This window comes from Mandrillus leucophaeus, unplaced genomic scaffold (genome assembly GCF_000951045.1).
Source record: "Mandrillus leucophaeus isolate KB7577 unplaced genomic scaffold, Mleu.le_1.0 Scaffold214, whole genome shotgun sequence".
NCBI classification, from domain to species: domain Eukaryota; kingdom Metazoa; phylum Chordata; class Mammalia; order Primates; family Cercopithecidae; genus Mandrillus; species Mandrillus leucophaeus.
This window is the reverse complement of record NW_012102188.1, coordinates 959,606-984,972: the sequence shown is the minus strand read 5'-3', so window position 1 is coordinate 984,972 and position 25,367 is coordinate 959,606. Positions and strand designations below refer to the sequence as shown.

Here is a 25,367-nt window from a genome sequence, read left to right as displayed (position 1 = left end):
ATTGACAAGGAAAGGCCATGTTATGTTCACGCTGGGTTAAGTTTTAAGTGTATCTTATTTAATTTTTTTCAATATGAGTCATCTCCAGATACTGCGACGATTTCCAAATAACCCGAATCTAGATGACTAGAAATTCACTCTAGCTGGCTTTAGACAGGAAGCGTGAGGACAGAATCCAGCTGCTTCCACTCCAGGGTAGGTCTGAAGCCAACCGTCCTCAGTTTCCTGGCCTGTGGCTTCAGTCTGGTTGGATTACACACAAAGCCCTGCAGAGCTGCTGCTTTTCCTGATTCTCCTGCCTGAGTGAGTGCAAGGGGCTCCCCTGTTGCCGCCGACACATTCTTTGAAGCAGATGCCATGCCTGATGCCTGCTGGAGAGTCCCACTGCCTTGAGTGAGTCAACAAACCAATCATCCTTCCCATCTTCCAGGATGGATATTGGGGTGGGGAGAGGGTAAAGGGAATACCGTAAAGTTGCTACCATATAGTTAGGGCTGAATACAATGGGAGTTCTTATTGTGAGATGTCAATGACGATGACCATGATGATGATGATGATGATGATGATGATGATATCTAGAACTCCAGGTTTTCCTGGAGCGAACCAAGGAGGATTCCCCATTTACCTAATAAATCAATGTCCTGTAAATGCAGAACATGCCATGTAATTGATGACGCAAGAGGGATCTCACTTCCGGGGGATGCGAATCAATTCTTTATGGATTCCCACAGGGCAGAGGGACCCAGATGGAGACACTAAGCTTTCTGTTATATTTCTGAACGAATGAGTATGTACGTAACAGTTATCGCGTCTCCTTGTAACTTGTGTGCTAATCATAAAATCTTCACAAGAACTCATGACACTCGTGCTATGACTATTCACATTTTACAATGAGGAAGGCGGGACACCAAGGAATTAAGTAACTTGCCAATATAGGGACGAGTTCACTACACAACAACAAGGGGTGGGGACAGCAGTCAGGTACTGTGGAAAATGCTGGACATGAGGTAGACCAGGTGCACCAGGTCCAGGTGCTGATGAGAGGTGGAGAGTGGGAGACAGGTCCAGTGAGCCACAGGCCAGTCCCTAGGCTGAGGGCACCAGGACAACAGGACATTGGCCAACTTCCAGCAGTCATCACTGGCTGCATTTCATTTTTGCAGTTCGATTAATACATGCTATATATTCAGGATGCCCACGGCCTTACTTCTTGATGACAGAAGTGATGTCAGTCCCCCCACAGGCTTGTTTCTCATGGGTAGGAGGTGACTCAACTCCTAATGTCCAGACAACTGCCCAAATTCTGCATGAAAAAACATGATCAATGTATGGAATAAAAATCAGCCACCTCAAAACCCTTTAAAGGATTGAAGGACGTGGGACCCAGTGATAAGCACATGTCTGGGACCCGGCACCTTCTCTGAAACAAGGATGAGTGAATGTTGGTGTCCACACCGCACGGAAGCGCTGTCTAAGGCAGTTTGCCTTTTACTGGCTCCCGTCTCCATGAAGGTGGCACGTCTCCAAGTGCTTACAAGGAGACAGGGTCTCACCCTGAGAGGACTCACCCAGAGAGACAAGCGGGGCTGCTCTCCCGGCTTAGAAATGCCTGGCACCTGACTTGTGGAGGCTCCTAGTTGGCACGGGATTGTTAGCCTTGGAAACAACCACTGCTCATGTTGGAACTGCAGGATCTTTCTTGAAAAAGGTGTGGAGCTAACTCAAGGACCACAAGCCCAAGTGCCTTCAGAGGGCAAATTAATAAGAGAGTCTAGCAGAGTTAGTGTTGATGGAGCTCCTTCTCCATCCAGGCCCTGTTCTGGGGGCTGGGCGGATGCTAAACCATGGGGACCACACGGCAGCCCCACGAGGCTGGCAGGCCCTTAGCCTGGCTTCTGAGCCTCCCTGTAATCGCACTCTCCAAGCTTTGTGGCATCAGGGTGTGGCAGCGCCTGAGATCCGGAGAGCTTGGACCCCACCCACAGTTATCTCAACACCAAAAAAAAAAAAAAACAATCCTGAGCAGGCCAAACAGAATCTGGTGGGGGATGCCTTCACCAAGGCTGCATCTGGTCCTAGAGCTGCTGGTTTGCAGCCCAACTATTTCATTTTATTTTTTTAATTTTCTCAATATGTATCTTCTTTTATCTATAAAAGAGTAAGGTTCTGGGGAGGTTTTCTTCCTTGGGATCTTGTTCTCTCATTTTAAGCTGACTTAATCTTCCCACGCTACACGTCACATGCAGAGCGCCAACTTTGAAGTTTACTCGGTGACCGACTCTCCCGCCCAATCCCTCGGTGAGGTGACGTGCGAGCGGAACATCTCAAGGCTCCAGATGCAGCCTCAGCCCTCAGCTGCCCTAGCCTTAATAAACACTAGATTTTTCAGAAACTATGTTCAACCTGTTCCCTCAAGACAACCTAAAAATCGTCAACGTTAGCCAAAGTTTGGAAGCCAAATGTGTTAACTCCTGCCTTAGAGACAGATCCCTTAGCAGAGGGGGTCTCTCAGCAGTAGCCCAGAGGAGCTGGGACCCAAGCTGGGAGCTGGTCACTTACACAAGGGGGGGCATCCTAAGTCAATTTTCACCAAAGATCCACCAGCCAAGCCTTCCTACGGGGGGCCGGCCAGCCACCGTGCTGTGCTAAGGGGCAGATTGAACATTCTCTTAGCTGCTCCAATTTTAGAAATTGGGTGCTGACTCATTATTAACCCAGGAAGCCCACACACTCAAATGACTGTACTGAAAAAGCTCCCTGTCATACCCTGCCTACTGATGTGTTGCTTTTTAAGCAAATTTGAAAAAATGTTTATCATAAGGTATTTATGACATTTTAACCGTTTCATTTACAGTAACTAGAACAACATTTAAAAAAAATGTTTCCTGTATTTTACTTGACAGTAAAGCTAAGCTTCATCGGAATTCTAACAGCCTGAGAAATACCTATCAAAATCAAGTCAGGCCTCAAAGACTGAGTGCCCCCCTCCTCAGTCCTCCCCAGTCCCCCACCCCCAGCGCTAGCCCCCAACATTTTTATGTTCTTCCTGATTTTACTACAGTTTGTGACTTTCAACGTTAAGGAAAAGGAAAGGACGCAAAATAAGCTCCTGCAATCATTCATATGCTTTTAGAGAAGGCAGCCAAAGTTCTGCCTCTCTGGTATTTCTTGCACCGAAATTGGGCAGCTCCGACCACGAGGCCAGAAATGGCTCAGGAGCTGCCTCTCCTCCACCTCTGAGAAGCGGAAGCTCACCCAACCTCAGCAACCCTGGGTTAGCACAAGTATACCCACTTCCATCTCTGAGCTTCACTCTGGCTTCTCAGAGGAGTCCCGAGCAGCTTATTTTCCAGCCAAGCACTGCAGTTTCTTCCAAGACAACAGAATGTGCAACCGGCATCTACATTCTCGCAATGAAGGACCGAGAAACACCTCCTGACAGTCACACTACAGGACAGTAACCACAGGGCTGGAGGCAGAGGCAGCCACTTTTCTAAAACAACAGATCTTCAAAGTCTGAAAGAAACGCAGTGTCCCCGCCAGGACGCAGCAGCGTTTCCCACAGCCCAGACTCCAAGGCAAACTGCAGAAGCGACCCTAAAAATGACAGAAACATACTCACCAGGGAGAGGCTGGTGACTCCACCTTCCCAGGAACTGTGCTGTGAACATCTGAAGACAGGCACGGGCTCAGGCACCGCTTGTCTAGAATGTCAATTTGAAACTTAAAAAGTGGCGACCATCCAGTCATTTATTTCCCTCCATTCCCAATGATGTACACACGACTAAGAAGGAAAAAAAAAAAAGGCGCACACCTCAGCCTTCATTCTCATTGGAACGAGATGACTCATGCTGACTCATAGCCACCACTTCCTCTCCCGACATTCTCTTCATACTTGTGAGCTGGACTGGTCCGGTTCCCAGGGTCCCTGCAGCCCTTCCTGGAAGGGCAGCCTTCCTGATCCTCTCAGAGAGACCCAAACACTGACCCCACATGGGACCCAGGGGTCGCCCACACAGGGGAAATGCTTTATTTAGGAGTCTTGAGAACAACTGGAAAATAAAATGCATGAACTTTGTGTGCATTTGAATTTCAAATACATACTAAGATTTTGTAATGTGCTACAGGCTCATGTATGAAATTCTTGCTCTTTTCAAGGCAGTTCAGAGTAGAGAGAAAGATGAGATATTTTCTTATTCTTTTAGGTGTTCAGGTTTACTTTGTTCTGGTGATAACCATTGCGGTGCCTGTTTTCTTCTGCATATGTTCCTCTGACACAACAATTCACAAGAGCTAAAATCATCATCTCTTCAAAGCTGTCTGTTGGGGGGTTGGTGCCCTGTTTTTCAGTTTACATGACTTACATCTTTTCTATCCATCTTTCAGACTTCAAGAATATGCTAGATCCAAATAGTAAAGCAACAAGGAATTAAATGAAGGTAGAGCAATCCAACTCTTAATAGTTGTTGGAGAATGTTTATCTGCAAGAATCAAGAATTGTCGCTGCCTCCTGGTTTTCTTTTGAATAATGCAGAGGGCCGGGCAGCCTCCCACAGCTTCAAGCATTTTTAAATCATGAGAAGCACTGGGTGTGAGCAGAATCCATGTGATCCTTAGCAGCTGCTCAAGAAGCCAGCAAAGCTGCTGTGATTGCATTTGCCCAACTCAAGGTTTCTGGGGGTGACATAGTCAAGGTCATGGATGAACAATGGCGCCCTGGAAGCCTTTTTTGGCTTTGTACCTGATGCTATGTAGGCTATATTCTGATACTCCTAAAGGTTTAGAGTAAATACAGAAATAATATTTTGTCGGAGGCATGAGACCCAGTTTCCATTTACAGCTAGATTTGTCTTAGGGAAAAAATGCTTATTCCTTTGCCACATCTCAGATCTTTTATCGGGAAATTCAGGGCATTTTTTCCATCAGGCAGTACCAAGTGCGGTGAGTTCCCTATGAAAGTTGTAGCATATTGGCCATTTGGCCAAATAGTCTCATTCCTTGCAGTTTTGTTTTTTATGGTTCTTTCCCCCAGGAGAGTTCAAAGCCTGCTGGTTTTCCAGAATTTAGGAATGCCTTTATTGTGCAATTCATTGCAGTGCATTTCCTTTAGGGGGAGAGTGGACAACAGGGAGGAGGCACAGCCCCAGAGACAGTCTTCAGCCCAGCCCCTGTCATCTACTAGGCGCTTGTCCGAGGCCCCAGGGGTGTGGCAGCCCCACTAGAAGAATGCATTGACCAGGATCTCTGCAGAGATGTGGGTTGTTATGTTTGTTCTCTATGTGGAAAGCCAGCCTTTACCTTCTTTATGAAGACTTTTATTAAGTTAACTCGTTAATTCCTGGGAGAACTGAAAATAAAAATTAATTTCAAAAAATAACACCAGGGATGAAAGAAAGAAATGTGAAATAGTTAGAAAACATGGGCTCCAAGCAGGGCCATACCTTCCTGCCACATTAGAAGTGGTTTCTTCCACAGTGGCACTGTTACAGGAGCCTTCTGGAACATTCTGAGGCCTTAGACACAGCCAGGCCTGCTCCCGAAGCAGCAATTTAGACTGCCACCATGGAGGATGAGTGAAACTGTGTCCCCCCAGTGCAGTGTCTCATTCGAAGATAATCCCAGAAATGCTACATCTTCATTCCTGATTGACTTCAGCCCTTCTCATTTGGAAATGGGCCGGAAAGTGGGGAAAAGATGCTAGTGTGAGAAGGGGGAAGCCATTCCCAATATACTAATAAATAAATCATTCATTAAGGCATATGAGCACCACCCCCCCCCACATTATTGCTAATATGGAACTTTCTGGAGTAGATTCTCTTTAAGCTGGCTCTGAATATCCCACCAGAAAGGAAACAATGATGACATTTTAAACACCGCTACATTGAAAACACTGAACATCTGCATGCTCTTTCCCCAAAGAAAATAGCCCTGGAAAAATGTAGGTTTCACGAAATTAGGAAAACAAAACAAATTTCATTTATAAAGACAATGTACAATCCAGCATGTCATAGAATTATTATAAATAATGATGATTCGCAGTAAAACTATCTAATATGTGCCAGTAACTCTCCAAAACACACACAGATATTAAGTTTTCTGATCCTTCTGGTAGCTCTACACCAAAAATAGTGATATCTTCCCCATTTTTTAGCAAAGAAACAGAGGAGTTCAGGAGCTTGCCCAAGGTTGCAGAGCCTGGATGTGCGCCCAGGCCTCCTGGCTTTAGAGTCCACATTCCTAACCACCAAGCCAGGCAAATTCCCACAAGTGACTTTTTAAACATCTTCGCACACACATTCCCTGAGCTCATGATGTATTCTCCCAAATTCTGCAGACATACATGAGGCAAAGGCACTTTCTCTTCATTTGAGAAGTGAATCAAAAATCCTAATTTTCAAGTAATCGATCCCTTCAAATAATATCACTTCTATTTAATGAAAAGAGCCAATTAAAATTACGCATTGGACACTTCTCAGAAAGTACCATGAAGCTGCCCACACTGCCAATATCTCCAGCTGTGCTGCTCCTCCTACCTGGAGGACACAAGACCGTCAGAGGCCCTCACATCCCTTCCTTCACTTATACCTTCATAGCAAGTCTCTTCATCATCCTCCATCCAGGAGAAGTTTCATGCCTTCATTTCAAATCTAGACCCTCCCCGATACACCTCATTTGTTCTCTGGGATTTTGCTCCTAACCAAATTTAGGCTCTTTCCCTCCAACATCTTTAATCGCTTCCTGTCTGTGGACCTAAACACAAGCTCAAGTCTCTTTCATCCCAGTAACACCATCCCTGCCTTTGACCCTGTGGAGCAGACCCAGTGGGTACCCCCACATTTATTCCATCCCTCCCCCATTGGTAGCAATCTTGACATTTGGTTAAGATGGACCCTACCCTCATAGCCAAGGGAGTGTTCTCATCGGTTAAGCAAAACAAGGGCCACAGCCACTGTGAATGGCTCCTAGATGGGCTCCCAGGCCTATGTCAGTTAGGGCACATTTTTTTCTAGCCACAGTGGTAAGCTCAGGGGTGCCCAACTGGAGCAAAAAGCCCAAGGCTACAGCGATTGCCTCAGGGAAGAAATAACAGGGAAGAATACACAGAACTAAAGAGTCTCCTTCTTGCTCTAAAGTTTCAAAAGTCCAGGACAAGGTATTTACTGTAGTTTAAATGTGTTCCTCAAAAGCTCATGTGTTGGAAACTTGGTTCCCAATGCAGAAATATTGAGAGGTGGGGCCTTTGGGAGATGATTGGGTCATGAGGGCTCTGCTGTCATGAATGGACCCATTCATACATTAATGGATTAATGAGTTATCACAAAAGTGGGTCTCATATGAAAGCCACTTTGGCCGTCTCTTGTGGGTCCTCTCACCGTGTGTTGCCCTGAGCCATCTCAGGACTCTGCAGAGAGTCTGCACCAATAAGAAGCCCCTTACCAGTTGCAACCCCTCAACCTTGGACTTCCGAGACTCCAGAATTGTTAAAAAATAAATTTCTCTTCTTTATAAACTAGTCAGCCTCAAGTGTTCAGTTATAGCAACAAAAAATGAACTAAGACAGTATTATAAAGAGAAAAATAAAAAGCCTTGGAAGAATGGGTGAAGTCAGGCAACAATGTATCGTTGTACAGATTATATACTGCACAACCTAACGGAGTAAATTCATACAAGTCGTGATGTGTACAACCATATGTGGCAAAGCTAGGTGTAGTAACAGGCGATACCATCCCAAGTTCACATAAGGATTGCACAGGCTGGGTGCTGAAGAGAGTTAGAAGAAAAAGGATAGAAGGAGGGGTGTGAACCCTGTTCCCCAAGACGGGTGCTGGGAAGGAGAAGCATGATCACTCTCTCCAGAGCAGTTGAGGGACTCTGAGAACAAAGAGACATCTGAAATTGGGATGATAGGATATAAGAGTTTGATTGGCAGCCGGGCTCAGTGGCTCACACCTGTAATCTCAGCACTTTGGGAGGCCGAGGTGGGTGGATCACGAGGTCAGGTGTTCGAGACCAGCCTGGCCAACATGGTGAACCCCGTCTCTACTAAAAATACAAATATTAGCAGGGCATGGTGGTGAGTATCTGTAATCCCAGCTACTGGGGAGGCTGATGCAGGAGAATCGCTTGAACCTGGGAGGTGGAGGTCGCAGTGACCCAAGATTGTGTCACTGTACTCTGGCCTGGGTGACAGAACAAGACACCGTATCAAAAAAATAAACAAATAAAAGAGTTTGAAAAGAGTTTGATTGGCAGTGCTTCTTTCTTCCTTACTGGAACTTAAACTTAATGGTGCATCTTATAATTGAGGGCATCTCAAATTGGATGTAATATAGTCTGTAAAGTTAGGAAATTGCATGAGTTCACCACAGAAATGAATGTAGAAAAAGAAAGCAGGAACTGAGCCCTGGGGCCCTGCAGCTTTAAGAGGTCAGGGAGTGAGGAGGAGCCAGCAAAGATGGGAGTGGAGAAGTAACGGCTGGTGAGGTGGGAGGGAAGCCTAGAGAGTGTAGGACCTTCAAGGGCAAGTGAAGAAGGTGCTTTAAGGAGGAGAGACTGATCACCTGCATAATCACTGCTGAAAGGCCATGTAAGGTGGAGACAGAAGAGCATCTGTGGATTTGGGGAAAAAAAAAAAGGAATTGTGGGTGAAGCTCTGAGTTGAGTGAGGAGAGAAAGGGGAAAGAAAATGAAGACAGAACAGACACTGCTTTCTAGAAATAAGGCTGTAGCTGCAGGGGGAAATGAGGTCAAGAGAGATTTCCTTATTTGTTAAGATGGGAAAAATAACAGCCCATCTGTGTACTTATTGATAGAAATAATTTAGTAGAAAGAGAAAAACTGATGTTGCAAGAGAGAGTGAGAAGGAATTTGGTGGAGTAGAAAGAAGGTTAGAACCTACTGCTCAAGGAGAGGGTTTGGGCTTGGTGAAGGAGAGTCTGTCCACATGACAGGACATTGACCAGGCCGGGAGGTATGCTCTCATAGTTTTCATACTTTGTAATAAAAGAAACATCAATTTTAAGAATTCAAAACAAATAGAACATGAAAATAGTCTGTCTACTAAAAACCTTAAAACATTACAGACAAAACTAAAGTCCCCTTTGGTGATGTTGTGGGATTTTATTTATTTTGATTTCTGAGAACTAGTCCATTGTATGGATATACCACAGGTTGTTTATCCATTCACATGTTGAGGGAAATTTGTTTTGTTTTCCACGTTGGCTATGACAAACACAACAGCTATAAACATTTGTGTACACATTTTTGTATGGATGTAAGTTTTTCTTTTGTCTAAAGTAAATAGTTAATGTACTACTGCTGGGTGATATGGTAACTGTATGTTTACCCTTATAAGAAACTGTCAAACTTTCTCCAAAGTGACCATACAATCCATTTTGTATTTCCGCCAGCAATGTATGCATGAGAGACCAGTTGATCCTCATCCTTTCCCCTGCTGGTATTGTCAGTATTTTTAGTTTAGCTGCTCTAACGTGTGAGTCGTGGTATCTCCACATAGCTTTAATTTGCATGTCCCTAATGACTAATGCTGCTGAACATCTTTTCATGTGCTCATTTGCCATCTGTGTATCTTTGGCAAAGTGTCTATCCCATTCTTTTCTCCACTTTTTAACCGGATTCTTTGTTTTCTTACTGTTGAGTTTAGAGCCACCTTTATACATTCTAGGTACAACTTTTTAGATCAAATACGTAATTTGCAAATATTTTCTCCCAGTCTATATCTGGTCTTTTCATCCTCTTTAACAATATCTTTTGCAGAATAAAATATTTTGATGAAATCCAATTGAAGTTATCTTTCTTTTATGGGTAGTGCTTTAGGTCTTTTAAGGAATATTTGCCTAACCCTAGTAATGAAGATTTTTTATTCTAAAAGTTTTGGACTTTTACATTTTATAGTTAGGCATATTATCAATTCTAAGTTAATTTTTCACAATATGTGAGGTTTAGATTGAGGAGTTTTCTGACTGAGGATATCCAATAAAACACCATTTGTTGAAAAGTCTATCTTTCCTCCACTGAATTGCTTTTGGGACTTTGTAAAAAAATCACTTGGCTGGCTGGGCATGGTGGCTCACACCTGTAATCCTAGCACTTTCGGAGGCCAAGGCAGGCAGATCACCTGAGGTCAGGAGTTGGAGACGAGCCTGGGCAACATGGTGAAACCGTATCTCTACTAAAATAGAAAAAATTAGCCAGGCGTGGTGGTGCACACCTGTAGTCCCAGCTACTCGGGAGGCAGAGGCAGGAAAATTGCTTGAACTCAGAAGAGGGAGGTTGCAGTGAGCCAAGATCGTGCCACTGCACTCCAGCCTGGGCAACAGAGTGAGACTCTGTCTAAAAAAAAACAAAAATAACCACTTGACCATGTTATGTGTATTTATATTTGGACTTTCAATTCTGTTCCATTAATCTACCAGTCTATTCCTTTTCCAATACCACAATCTTGATTACTACAGCTATATGTCAAATCTTAAAATCAGGTAGTATGATTCCTCCAACTTTATTCTTCTTTTTTCAAAATTATTTTGGCTATTCTTGTTTTTTTTTCTACATGAATTCTAGTATCAGTTCGTTTGTATCTACAAAATGTCCCCCCTTGGATTTTGAAAGGAATTGCAGTAAACCTATTGATGAATTTGGGTAGAATCTAGTTCTTCACTATGTTAAGTCTTCCAATCTATGAACATGGTATATCTCTCTATTTATATAGCCAAGTTTGGTGTCTTGATTTATATGAGCTAAAAAGTATTTTCATTACAGGATGTTGGTTTAGTGATTCTCAATAAGCCATTTTATTGTCTTTATAAGGTCCTAAATTAAACAACCCCTACAAGTATTCTTATATATATAGCTACCAAGATTTGATGCACCCACCCTATTATTTGGGCACTGGGAGTGGGTTGAAGTATTGACAGATAAACACCCCTTACCCCTACCTTTTCGTTTTTAAGAAACTCATGAGGCATCATTCTGCTCAAACAAGCCACTTGCTTTCTGTGAGGCCTCCAGTTTTCCACTGATCTTCCTGGCCCTGATGGTTCTTTTTTCTCCTCCCCTCTGCCTCTGTCCTGGGGCTATTTGTGAAGATTCCTAGCTCAAATCACCTCCCTTCTCACTTCTTTAGAGACTTCATCTCCCAGCTCATAAGACTCATTTTCCTGGGCTGATGCTGAGGGTCCTCCCTCCACGCCCCCTTAAGCATTCCAAGAATGTCCATGCTTCTGGTTATGAAAGCTAGAATCCCTGAACTCTCTTGGCTCTCACCGCTTCCATCTACCATCCATCCATCCAGAGGTGTGCTGGCAAATGTTTAACAATCAATTCTCCAAATATAGATGAATAAAGCAAACCCTAATTTGCAGTGTTTGCTGATTTCTCTAGTGTAAATTCTCCCTCAATTGCCAATTGCAAACTACCAGCATGCTCTCATTGAAAGTGAGTTGGGCAGAGATGAGCAAATCAGTTCCAAAACCCAGAACAAGTCACTGCCAGCACACCACTGCATCCATCCATCACCAAACCTGTGTGAGCACAAATTGCATTTTGGGCTTAATCCTCATGTGCACAATAATAATATTCTTGTTAATGGGAGTCACATTGATTTCATTCATGCTGATGATGAAAGGATTTCAGGGGTAACCAAGTTCTGGGAGCAGCAAAAACCTGGAAATGGTGCTGCTGACTCATGGAAAATGGTGCAGCATCCATGGGTTCAATCCATTGAAAAGCAGAGTCCTGACTTCTTCGGTCATGTCTGTCTTCAGTTACATCGGAGGTGATGGGAGTGAGTAGACAAGGCACCATGGATCGTTCCAGTCCTTATGAACAAAGTAGCCCAGTGCATCTTACCTGCATGACTACATCAGATTGTCAGAAAATCTGCCCAGCACGATTTCCAAGGCAGCACTGGATTCTCATCACACTGTAGGGTATTATTTAAGGTCACAGACTCTGGGGGCCAGAATATCTTGATTTGAATCTGGCTTCCACTGCTGGTTGTATGACCTTGGATAAATCACCTAACTTCTCTGAACCTCAGTGCAGTGGGCAGAATTCTAAAGATGCTTCCCCAAGATTCCTGTCTCTGCTTTCTCAGTCACACACTAATAATAGGTAATACTGTGAGGGGACTTTGTAAGTACAATAAAGTCCACGTTAATTGACCACAAAATAAGGAGAATAGATGAGTGGGCCTGACCCAGTCAGGTGAGCCCTTTAAAAGCAAGTCATTGGCCAGGTGTGGTGGCTCACACCTGAAATCCCAACTCTTTGGGAGGCTGAGGTGGGAGAATCACTTGAATTTAGGATCTCAAGACCAGCTAGGGCAACATGGTGAGACCTTACCTATAAAAAAAAAAAATTAAAAATTTAGCCAGACATGGTGGTGCATGCCTATAGTCCGAGCTACTCAGAGAGGCTGCAGTGAGCTGTGATCATGCCATTGCACTCCAGTATGGGTGACAGAATGAGACCTTGTCTCAAAAAAAAAAAAAAATTGCAGAGCGTTTTCTCTGGCTGAAAGCAGAAGAGGAAGTCAGAGACTCAAAGCAGGAAAGGGTCCTGTGTCAGGATTTCAGGAGGTCTTTAAGCACTAAGAGCAACCCCCAGCTAACAGCCAGCAGTAAAACAGAGACCTCAGAGTTATAGACAGAAGGAACCGGATTCCACCAACAACCCTGATGAGTTGCAAGTCAGTTTTCCCCTAAAGCCTCCAGACATGAACACAACCCCTTTGACATCTTGATTTTAGTTTGTGCAACCCTGCGCAGAGAACCCAGTGGAGTCTGCCCAGACTTCTGACCCACAGAACTGTGAACTCATAGATGTGGCTTGTTTTAAAGCCACTCCATTTGCAGGAATTTGTTACACAGCATTAGAAAACTGACACATTCAGCCGATTTACAAAAGGGGGATAAGAGTTTCATACTCATAGGGTTATATGAGAATTAAAAATTAACATCCACAAAAGTCTAGGATGATAATAAGAACAATCTCTAAGTACTGGCTATTTTTCATAGGTGCCATGGAGCTGGTAAAATCCAAATATGTGTGGTTGATGATTTGAAAGTTTTTCCACCAATACAGTATTTGAGTCACAGGCCGCAGTCAAAAGTCTAGAATTTTAAATAAATGAATCATACACTAAATATGCATCATCTTTTGAAACTCGGTGCCTATGAGTAAATCTCGATGATCATAACACATTACTCAACAAAGCAGACCATAATAAAGAAGATATCAGAACACATGGAGCAGAAGACAGTAAGTTTGGAACTCAACCATTCAACAAATCTTTAATGAATACACACCAGATGCCAAGCTCCAACTCAGGTCCTGGGACACAGCAAGAAGAAGACACAAAAGATCCCTGTCCTCATGAAGCTTACATTCTAGGAGGGTGAGACGGAAAATAAGTACATGAGAAAAGTACAAGCTAGTGACACGAACAGTGTAAAAAATTAGCATAGGGTAGGAGGGAAGTACTTGAGATGGGCAGGTCATCTAGGAAGGTCACTCTGGAGAGGTGCCATTTAAGCTGAGATCTGAATGATATTCAGGAGCCAGCCAGCAGCATTCCAGGACAAGAGCACAGCTGTCGCCAAGATCCCAAGACAAAAAGGAACAGGAAAGAGTCCCCAGGATGGCAACAGCAAGAGAAGATAGGATGGGGCTGGAGAAGGTGGCAAGGAAGCAGCTTGAATTTTATGCCAGGTGTGATGAGGAGACACTGGAGGCTTTTAAACAGGAGAGTGACATGATCTGACTTGAATTTTCTGAGGACAACTTTTTCTTTTTCTTTTTCTTTTTTTTTTTTTGACAGGGTCTCGCTCTGTTGCAGGCTGGAGTTCTGCGGCGTGATCATGGCTCACTGCAGCCTCAACCTCCTGGGCTCAAGCGATCCTCACACCTCTGTCTTCCAAGTAGCCGGGACTACAGACACACACCACCATGCCTGGCTAATTTTTGTAGTTTTTATAGAGACATGGTTTCACTGTGTTGCCCAGTCTCGTCTTGAACTGGGCTCAAGCAATCCAGCTGCCTCAGCCTCCCAAAGTGCTGTAATTACAGGTGTGTGCCACCATGCCCAGCCTCTGAGGATAACTCTTACTGTTAAGTGTGGAGACCTTGTGTAGGACCCGGTGGAAACAAGGGAGTCTAGTGGGTCCCACTGGGGTCTGATGAGTGTAGCACAGACAGAAAGACGAGGACCTGTTTGAGTAATGTTTTGGAGCTAGAGTTGTTAGATGGATTGGGTTTGAGGGCAGTGATGGAGAGAGATAAATCAAGCATAACCCTTCAATTTTTGGTTTGAGTAACTGAGGAGTCCCACTTACAGAGATGGGTGGTGTGAAATCCCAGATTTGGTTTTGGCCATCTTAATTTGGACGTGCCTATCAGATATCCATGTGGAGATGTTGAGTAGGCTTAGAATTCTTGGGAAAAGTCAATATTAGAGGCAGATTCAAGAGTTAATGTCCTATAGATGGAATTAAAGACCTGGCCTGGATGAGAGAGAGAGAGAGCATGTGGAGAGAGATGAGAAGCGAACCCAGCACCCTCAGTCAGTGAGGTTGGAAGAAAACCAAGAAAATCACTGCTCAGAAGCCAAGGAGTGAGGGTTTCAAGAAGGCAGGAGTGATCCACCTGCCAGCAGTGCTGAGAGGTCAAGTCAGACAGGAGCAGAGTAGGATGCACTGGCCTGGCCACGGGGAGGCCATGTGACCAGGGAGATGGCCCCAGCAGCCTCCATGAGTGAGGCACAGGAACTTGGCTGCAGGGAATGGGTGCAGCACCCATAGACAACGCTGTCAAAAAGGGAAGCAGGAAAATGGGATCTGGAGCATCCTTTGAGGCCCCACCAAGTACAGTGATGGCAATTGAATGATAGAGGCCTGGGCTCCACCAACCAGCTTCTGAGTACTGCAGTTATCCTACAAATGGAGAAGGCAGGACAGCATGGAATTAGGTGGGTGCTGCTAAAGAGTGCATGGTCCCTGAGTGTGCAATGACGTCATTCAGTCCGGGCAAACACGTTTTTCTTGATATCAACTATCTCTAGTTTGGTGAAGACAGACTATGTGTTTGAAATACTAGCAAGAAAACCATAAAGTAAAACTATTATTAAGAGCCAAGGCACTTTAAATTCTTCAGTTTTGGCTAACAGGAAGAACTTGTAAGTGGTTTCTTTTTGTTGTAAGCAAAGGTGGATGATAACCTTCATTATTTGCTTGATTGGATGTAACTGGGAAGCTTCTTAGACTTAATAACTGGCAAAACGAAATCCTTGACACCTAAATAACCCTGTGGTCTAACGCATACTGCCAAGAGATCAGATGGAGCCTGATCTGATATACCATCTTGTTTCTTAGCTGAGTGATTCTTTAATAGCTTCTTAATTTTCACTTAATTATTCCATGCCCCTAATGACTCCCTCAAAAACACTACAAGGGCACATACACCCTAAGCAATCTGAGTTTGCCCTCTGAAAAGTTTGTAATTAAAGACTTTATCTGTATTGAAAAAAAACCAGCACACTTCCTGACCACTACTCGTGAGTTGTTGAATTTAATCAGACATGGACTTGATAGAGTGCATTCATCTATAGTGGCTATTAATGGGAACCGGTGAGTCAAATCTCATGTCTAACAGGGGCCAGCCTGACTGAGGGCCTGGGAGGAGGTTCTCAGGTCAGCACTGGGCCCAACACAGTCCCTTCCACCCCAGGCATCGCCCACCTCTTCACAGCCTGTCATCATCACAGTGTCTGCCTATTCTTCCTGCCTCTGACCTGCACACTCCGCTCCCTTCTGTGAACTGCTTCTTTCACTTTTGTGATGACACAAAGTCACAGATCTGATCAGGCCACTCCAGCTTTCACATCTGCACAGCTTCTCAGTGTCCTTGCGGGGCTTCAAGATTTGTTCCTGAGTCAAACAGACCCAGAGTGGAAAGTAGCTCCCAACCCACTGGCCTTGAGAAAGAACCCGTCCTGAGCCTTTGTTTCCTCATGTGTAAACTGAGAATAGCCCTGGTCATAAGAGGGTCCTTGTGCCCCCACTGTGGTGAGGATGAAGTGAGATGATGCAGATGGTGAGGTTCCCAGAGGGCCAGGCCCTCAGCGCCCAGCAAATGGCAGCTTTTTGTAGTGGATATGCTATCGTTCTGTCCAACAAACTGCACCCTTTCCTGGGGGACCTATTCCTTCCCTTCGTGTGGTCCTGCAGTTCTGTTATCTTACTCTGCTTCCCACCCTAAATCACCTGTCATTAGGTCGGGCTGCACATTTCTGGAAAAAAAACAGCAATGCATTAATTCAGGGCTTTTTTTTTCTCTCTCTCTCATGTAAAAGTAGCCTGGCATAAGAAGCATAGGCCGAGGGTGCAGCCCCAAAGCATTACCAGGAAATTGGGCCCCTGTCTTCCTGATCCACCATCCCGGAGCCTGGCTTTCATCTTCCAAGTGACTTCACAGCCCAGGATGCCTGCTGGCACTCCAACCAGCAAGTCCATGTTCCCCATATTGACAGTAGGAGGAAGTGAGGGAGGACAGGAAAATGTGTAACGCCATCCCTTCCCACCATGATGGAGCCTACTGAAAATTCCACATAATGGTTCCACATATGGAACTAGATCACTTGGGCTCTCCTAGTTGCAGACTAGTCTAGAAAATATGGTCTTTTCACTGACACAATGCCATCTGAAATAGAATTGTTTTTAAATTAAGCAAGAAGGGGAGAAGGGTATCTGTTGTCAACTAGTAGTGTCTCCCAAGTTAGGGGACCCCAGGGTGGACATGAGTGCCCTTCCATGGGATCTGGTCTCCAACACTGGCAGAAAGATGGGTCATGGGCTGGAGGGACACAGTCATACACAGAGGAACAAGAGCCAGGGGAGGGAGAGAGGAGCGAGACTGCCCTTGGGCTTTGGCCGGGTAAAAACTGATCACCTCTAGACCCAAGTGAGTTGGAGTAGAGTCTCCAATGCTGTCATGTTGATTAGAGCACCACAGTTATGACTGTTTATTGTAGTGAGCAGGTCATTCTATATAAGCTTATTATTGGCATTAATAATACCCAAGTGACATCAGGGACTCCTCCAGCTGCATTCTCTCCCCAACCGCAAAGCTCCCTGCAGCCCCTTCCTCCATGCTGCCTCCTTGCAGGGTCTCAAACCAAAAGCCCCTTTTCTTCTCTCCCTGCCTATACCTGTGCTCCTGCCACCCCCAGCCTGGTCATTTCTCCTCCAGCCCCCTTCTCCAAGCAAATTCCTGCTTGGCCTTGAAAACCTGATTCAAATGTCACCTTCTAAGCGGAGCTTTCCCCAACTCCTTTGCATTCACTTGAGTCCCTGAATGTCTGAATGATCTCTTTCATATTTTGCTGCAAGGCTTTACTCTTCCACTAAATTGAAAACACCAAGAGGGAAATTTTCCACCCTTGCCACACACACACTCCCACAGGTGGCCATAAACCCTTGTCACTGAATGACCGAATGAATGGCAAGCGGATGAGGTTTGGCCAATGCAAGCTCTACCCAAGTAGAAGCCTTCTGAGTGAGGGCTGCTGGGTGTGAACCTCACTCTGCCTCCACTGCCTCCTCTGTAAAGGAAAGATAACAATACTGACATTTCTCTCCAAGGATTCACAATGCGTAGGACCTCAATTAATGTCAGCCGTTCATATCGGTAGTTTTACTGCACGTCATCAACTCTGCGGTGCATATTTCTTTTTCACATTGTAATGGCACTTACAGTATATGGCATCACATGGTTTAACTGGCAGAGGTTTGAGGTTTTTTTTTTTTTTTTTGGTTTATTTTTCCCCTTGGTGATGCAACCAACGCTGTTTAGAAGTCAAAGCAGTTGTTATTCTTAGGAAAGGAATAGAGTTCCGAAATTCAGGGCTTTGCAAAGTCAGAAAAGTCAACTGCTTATAAATCCCAAATAGTGAGAGATGAGACTGTGCTGGCCTTTGAGTGGTCAAGGGTCTGAAGCGGCTCAGAACGAGATGAAGGGAAAGGACCGGCCTTTGCCATATGGTGTTCCAGGAAGAGTCCAGGTAGCCGCCATTCCATCAAATGAGAGTGAGGGAAGGGCCACAAAAGAAAAGCAATAAAGCAGGTCTGAGGCATAGGTCTTGGCAAGAATTCAGTGTGACTGCAGCCAGGGAGCTGATGAGAAGCAGGTCAGAAGCTGACTGTGTTTTTGTGGATCCCGATTTGTCAAAGAAACCATGAGTTAAAAATATATTTTATGAATAAATTGGAATATTATTCAGCCGTAAAAGAATGAAATATTAATACATGCTTCAACATGGATGAGCCTTGAAAACATTATGCAAAGTGGACACACACTACATGATTCCATCTATATGAAATATTCAGAATAGGCAAGTCCATTCAGATAGAAAGTAGTTTAGTGGTTGTCAGGGGCTGGGGGCAGACGGGAATAAGAATAATTACTTAATGAGTACAAGGTTTCCTTTTGGGGTGAGGAAAATGTTCCGGAACCAGATAGAAGTGGTGGTTGTCCAATGTTGTGGTTGTCCTAAATGCTACTGAATTTGTTCATTTTTAAATGGTAATTTTATGCTACCTGAATTTCACTGCCCTCCCTTTTTTTTTTTTTTTTTTTTTTTCTTTTTTTCTTTCGGAGACAGTGTTTGGTTCTGTTACCCAGGCTGGAGTGCAGTGGTGAGTTCACAACTCACTGCAGCCTCGACCTTCTGGGCTAAAACAATCCTCCCACCTCAGCCTCCTGAGTAGCTGGGATCACAGGCATGTACCACCATGTCCAGCTAATTGTTTTGTTTTTTGTAGAGCTGAGATCTCACTGTATGGTTCAGGCTGGTCTCAAACTCCTGGGCTCAAGGGATCCTCTGGCCTCAGCCTCCCAAAGCGCTAGGATGACAGGCATGAGCCACTGTGCCCCACTACATCTCAATTTTTTTAAAAAGGCATTTGACTATTCAACTGTGGAATCTCCAACCTTCAGCAGCAGCAAGTGGGCAGGAGGAGCTGTGCAGACCCCACTAAGGGCATGTCCCTAATCCCATATCATACACAGCTATCCAGAGTGAGAGGCCAGAGGGTCTCTCCGAGCACAAGTTAGGGGCCCCAGAGGACAGCGAGTAGAGAGGCTCCCCAGGGATAAACCAGAAAATCTGGGGGAAAGGCCTGCTGCTGCATGCTCAGAAGGTTTGTAGCTGGGCGGGAGCCCCCGTGTGCCTCCCGTCTGCTCCTCTCGGAATGGTGGTGCTGTTGCTATTATCCTGCCCCTGTTCTCCTGCAGGGTACCGAGCTGTGTGGGGCAGCCAATTTATTGCTTTATTATCTGTTTATAGGCCTCTGGGTCCAGAAAGGCGGCGTTGTACACTACTGAGAGACTGCCATGCACCCCCTGGAGACCTCAGAACATTCAACATGCTCCAGTTATGGCCACGGCAGTGATTGCTGGTTGCCTAACCCCACATGTGTTCTCCCCTCTTCCCTGAAAATCAAGCCCCTGATTTTCAGCTGGGCACAAAATAATTCTTTCTAGAACAACTCCACGTGTGTTATCGCCCTTGCAGGTGGGGGTAGCCTCCACCGGGGGGAGGCAGGGTGAAGAGGTGGAAGGAGCCTGAGTTAGCAGGGATGAGCAGTGGCCGGGTAACCCCAGACTCACTATCCTCTGGATTTCTTTTATGTGAAAGAATAAAATGTCTTGTATTTGAGCCTTTGTTATTGTAGGTTTCTGCTACATACAACCAACCCTAAGTGTAATTGATACAGTGGGCCCCATCCTTATCAACTCTGGGTACCACATTGTAAAATTCTGCAGTGTGACTGTAACCCCAGCATAATTTGCAATTTGGTGAACCTCCTTATTCTCTTATATCTTTCAAAAATTGACTAGGAACTAGCAGTTTCCCACAAAACTACCCCACATTTTCATAGCAGGAAACTGCAACAGGGAACTTGTTAAGTTCCTTGTTAGCAAGACAGTTATCCCTGAGCCTGTAGGCCGCCTCTCTGGCCACTAAAGTTTCCAGACAGACCTGCAAAGCAGTAAAGGAAAGCAGCATTGGTCACTGCATCCTTCTGTACAATATTTACTTGAAAAATAATTGCAAAATACCTTAATTTTACCCAGGATGTTTTTCAGCATGTCCCAAAGAGGAAATTCATTTCTGATGTAGTTTGTGGATTTTTTGTTTTTATTTTCATATTGTTTTTGTTTTGCTTTCATTTCCTGGGCAATTTCGCCCACTGATTACCCAGTGGACAATTGCTCCCATCAGTTTCTGTTTAACGTTTATATTATTAATTGTGAAAAAATACGAATTAACCAAGATAGCAGCTGCTCGTTAGAGTAACATAAATTTCTTTTATCACATATTCTTAAAGCTGGGGAAAAGTGTTAAAATATGCAAAATATGTATATTATAATATAAAGTTTATTTTTGTATGATTATAAAAGTTATAAATGCTGACTGGGGATAACCTAGAAAATGTAGAAGAGTAAAGTGTATTTTTTTTTTCTTTTGAAATGGAGTCTCACTCTGTCGCCCAGGCTGGAGTACAATGGCATGGTCTTGGCTCACTGCAATCTCCGCCTCCCTGGTTCAAGTGATTCTTCTGCCTCGGCCTCCCCAGTAGCTGGGACTACAGGTGCATACCACCACGCCCAGCTAATTTTTGTATTTTTAGTATAGACCGGATTTCACCATATTGGCCAGGCTGGTCTCGAACTCCTGACCTCTTGATCCACCCACCTGGGCCTCCCAAAGTGACGGGATTACAGGCATGAGCCACTGAACCCAGCCAAGTAGAGTGTATTAATCCCACCTTCCAAAGCCACACACTATTAATATTTTCCTATATTTCCTTCTGTTCTCTCTCTGTTTACATAGTTGTAGTTACACTGTATACATTACTTAGGACTCTATTTCACTTAACATGACAACGTAAGCATTTTTCCACATTATTAAAACTCCCTGGTACCCAGAGCCGAGGTCTATTTTTATGGCGCGGCTTAGATGGTTCTCAGTGGACTCTGCTACCCAGCCTTAATCACACAAAGACAAGTTATCAGGTTCCGTCCGAAGTCCTGGGCTGCCGCTCGTCTACTGAGCAGGAACCAGAACTAAGGCTGGCGTGGAGGGGAAGGACAGGCCAAATATTGTTTGGCTGCCTGCTCCCTCTCAGGACCAAGCTTGCAACCTGTTAAGGGGTCCCGCTGATCCAGAAGTTCTTTCTTGCAGAAACACACACTGGCTTTGAAGCAAGGAAGCAGGCTTACTGCTGCAGCCCCAGGGGAAAAATCCAGACACAGAATAAAAAAGTAAACTACACCAGTGATTGTATGGTGAGATAGCAGGACTGCTCCTTTTAATGTCCAGAAAAGAGTCGTCCCTATTCACAGACATGATAAAGGCTGCCCAGGAGAGTTCACCTCTGCTTTCTACATGGTGAGCGCACTGGAGGTATCAAAAAGCCTGTGGACTAGGACCAGGGGAACAGCAGACATAGCCCACTGGGCAGCCCTGGGTGTTGACCCTCAGACTGGACTCGGGGCCAGCCTCCTGGTGAGTAATTTGGCTTCCCTGAAGCGAAACATCTTTTCTGCAGAAATGCAGTGACAGGGCAGGGGCTTTGCTTATTTGTTCACTCCTGTGTCTCCAGCATCTACAACATGCCAGGCACATATTGTAGTATTTGGTATAGTTTATTGAATAATGACTCTTTTTGCAAGCTCCCTTGAATGTTGACAATTAGAACCCAGTTTGAGTTCACAAGCATTTCTTTGAGAAGGAGCAAATGCCTCCAGGGACACACACATGTTAGCAGTCACTCTTCCCAGGTATGGCTCAGCCTTCACAGCTTGCTGCTTCTTCACTGCCCTGCACCCCGTGGTAAGGTGGGCATGGCTTCAGCAAAAGAATGGCAGAGGGACATGGGATGTAGACACTACCCAGAGGGGAAGATGTGCAAGTGATCACAGATAGACTTCTCAATTTCAAAATGTGACTCAGCATATCCATCTTCTTCCAATCATTTCTCCTTCCCTGTTTCTTCTTTTTTTTTTTTTTTTACAAGGTGCTTAAAACTTCGCCCCTCCCTAGAGGGGAGCGGCGCCATCTGGTTTCTCTGCAAGCTCTGCTTCCCGGCTTCACGCCATTCTCCTGCCTCAGCCTCCCTAGTAGCTGGGACTACAGGCATGTGCCACTATGCCTGGCTAATTTTTGTATTTTTAGTAGAGACGGGGTTTCACCATGTTGGCCAGGCTAGTCTCGAACTCCTGACCTCAGATGATCCACCACCTCGGCCTCCCAAAGTGCGGGGATTATAGGCATGAGCCACCGCACCCGGCCTCTCCTTCCCCATTTCTTCATCTTTTATCTCCTCCTGGTTCCCAGGACCCAGAACTCAGGTTGGTACTGTTAATATGGTTTAAAGCTCAGCTGTGTTAAGAGTTAAGTATGGTAAGCAGTCCTGTGCACAATTTATATCATTTTATTTCTGGAAAACTGCAATGACAGCTTTGACTTTAAAAGAATATTTTGGACCACATGTATGCTCATAAGTTTGGTGCTGCTTGCCTGTAGAATTTTCTGGGCATCTGGACCAGTCGAGAGGAATTCCGGAGTCTCCTCTACCCTGAGAGATAGGGAGGTCAAGCGGTCCGTCTATAATGTGAAGATGTTTTCTCTACAATAAGAGAAAGAGACTATGCCATGATATATACAGATAGGCATATCTCCCAAAGTTAAGAAACTGTAACCAAACCTTAGAATAGAAACGGAATCATCATCATCACCATTGTCATCATCACCATCATCTCCATAGCTATCATCTACGTGGTTAATAACTGTTGGGCTAGTACTATGCCCTTGGCACTATGCTAAGCAATATGTATCTCCTTATGTAATCCTCCGACAGGCAGCCACATTATAAATTAGGAAACTGAGGCCCAGAGATGTCCAGCAGCTCACACAAGGGGACACAGGAGTGACAAGGTGGGGACCCACACCCAGACAGTCTTTCTCTGGGACGTGGACTCCTAACCACTCATCATTGTAGGGAATGCAGAAGCGAAGCAGATGGGACTCCAGGACTCTGACTTTAATGGAAAGTGACTGCGTCCTAAGCCCCTGCCAGCAAAGTAGGTGGGACTGGGTCTCTCGGCGTTTCCTGGATTCTCATCTCTCTTACTCACTGCAGTGGCCCCAGGCAGTGCCATGCGCACTCCAGATATGCAGAAGGTGGATGTTGGACATATGAATGACCCAGTTCTCAAGTTCATTTCCCACTGGGAACTTCATAACATTGCCTTCAAATATTTAAACCAGGCTTCCTGACCTGTACTTGGGAGGTTGCACTGTGATTTCTGTGCTCCCTCTCATAGCCCTGAGACTCTAATGTTGGCTTACTTCTTTACTTGAGAGTGAGCAGCGTGAGGGTGGGTGTTCAATTTCCCCCACCCAGTCACATCAACTCATAAAAGACAAGGACAACCATTAATAGAGGCATCACTGGCTTGCAGGGTACAAAATCAGCTTGAGGAGCAGTCTTGGTGGTATAAAAGAAGGGTACTGAAGCAGGAGCCAATATTTCAATGAGGAGGGTGCAAAGACATATGATGGAAAACTTGAGAATAGACACTAAGCTGAATATTAATCACCAGTGAAATGTTAAGTAGAGGATATGTTAGTGATCTAAGATAGACTTAAAACAATAAATATTTACTGTCACAGTTTCTATAGGTCAAGTCTGGACATGGATTAGCTGAATGTTTATGGCTAATTGGATGTTTATGGCTATAACTGAAAGGTGGAAAGGGGCTGGAGGCAGTGGTGCACTTGGGGATAATGGTGCATGTGATTACATTTCCCCAGACTCCTGAGCAGCTGGAGATGGCTGTGGAAATGACAGTTGAGCTTGTTGAGTGGTACTTCCTGGGATGAACAGGATAGTCAATGGGCTGGTGCCCTCTTTCTCTTCTCCCCCTGTTCTTTTCTTGTTGTTCTGCTGCTTGATGCAGAACAATGCAGACATGATGGCAAGAGTTCCAGCAGCTTAGGGCCATAAGTGAAAGGCTACAAGAACCACAGTGACCTCAGCCTTTGAGCCAAGGCCAGCAACTATCTGCCTCCAGATTTTTCATTAGAAAAAAAAAAAAAAAAAACTCTTCTGTGTTTAAGCCACTTAGGTCGAGCCTGTTAACAGCAACAGCTGAACCCAATTCCTAACTGACAGGCCCAATTTCCCTACTTCCTGGTACTCACACTCTTGTGGAATCCTTTGACTTGAATCTGAGCTGGATTTACTGACTTGATTCTAACAAAGAATATGGCAGAAGTGATGGAATATCACTTCCAAAATTAAGTTATGAAAAAGACTATAGCATCTGTCTTGAGGCCTCTCACATTCTTTTACGTTCTTCACCCTGGGGAAAGCTACTTTCTGTGTCATGAGATAACCCTTTGAAGAGTTCCAGTGTAGTGAAGACCAATGTCTGCCAATAACCACATAGATACAGACACCACCCCCAACCAGTTGAGCCTTCAGATGAGACTGCAGTCCTGACTAACACCTTTATTGAAACCTCAAGAAGTCTTGAACCATAAACATCAAGCTAAGCCATGTTCAGATTCTGGACCTACAGAAATTGTGATAATAAATGTTTATTGTTTTAAGTCTATTTTAGATAACTAATATATCTTCCAACAATTTATTTGGCTTAACATTCAGCTTCGTGTCTATCTCTAAGTCTTTCATTGCATGACTTAGCTTACACTATAGTTATTGATATACTGGCTCCTGAATAAAATGTTTGGCATAGAGCCTGACACATAGCAGATGCTCAATAGATGAGTGAATAAATGAATGGGTGGATGAGTTAATGCATGACAGAGCCTTTGTCCTACCCAGCTGTTCTTCAGCAACTGTATCCTCAATAAGTGTCAAACAAAGCGCATAGAAAAGATGAAGGAAAAATAACAACTATATGATTACTTCATCAGTAATTTTACTTGGGTTGGCACTTCTAGACCCAGTTTTATGATTTGCTGAAGGAAAATTTCTCATTGGAGGCCTTACTATGTTAGAAAAGTTTTTAATAGCACTCAACATTTATCTTTGGATGTAAAAGTAAACAAAAGTTCTATTTATTATTGTGCTCAACTAAGCAACACATTAATAGGATGGGTTAAGGCCAGAAACCACCAGTCAATAAACTACCAATCAAATAAACAGACTGACATTAAAAGAGAAAACTCACCAAATTCCCTGATAATTTATGGACTAGGACTGACTTCAGAATCAGCAGAAAGGGTGGTGGGAACCCTGACTGCTGCTGTGTGAGAG

The 25,367-nt window shown here is 44.5% G+C and overlaps 1 protein-coding gene and 1 long non-coding RNA gene across 6 annotated transcripts in view; one reads left to right on the top strand and one right to left on the bottom strand.

Annotated features, from left to right (window-relative positions):
* Window positions 1–3,959, bottom strand: part of LOC105540031 — a 293,057-nt gene extending 289,098 nt beyond the window's left edge. For 3 of the 5 annotated variants that reach the window (XR_001006139.1, XR_001006138.1, XM_011980521.1), the window contains exon 1: window positions 3,623–3,827. Coding sequence is in view for 1 of the 5 variants with exons in the window: in XM_011980521.1 (XP_011835911.1) it covers window positions 3,623–3,750 (128 nt within the window). In the remaining 4 variants the exon portion in view is untranslated. Of the gene's footprint in view, window positions 1–3,622 lie in introns of all 5 variants that reach the window. The other 2 variants (XR_001006136.1, XR_001006137.1) reach the window with 2 other exon arrangements.
* Window positions 1–19,737, top strand: LOC105540033. The gene is made up of 2 exons (XR_001006140.1): window positions 1–393; window positions 19,361–19,737. It is a non-coding gene; the product is annotated as an uncharacterized LOC105540033 (long non-coding RNA).
* The last annotated feature ends 5,630 nt before the right edge of the window (window positions 19,738–25,367 follow it).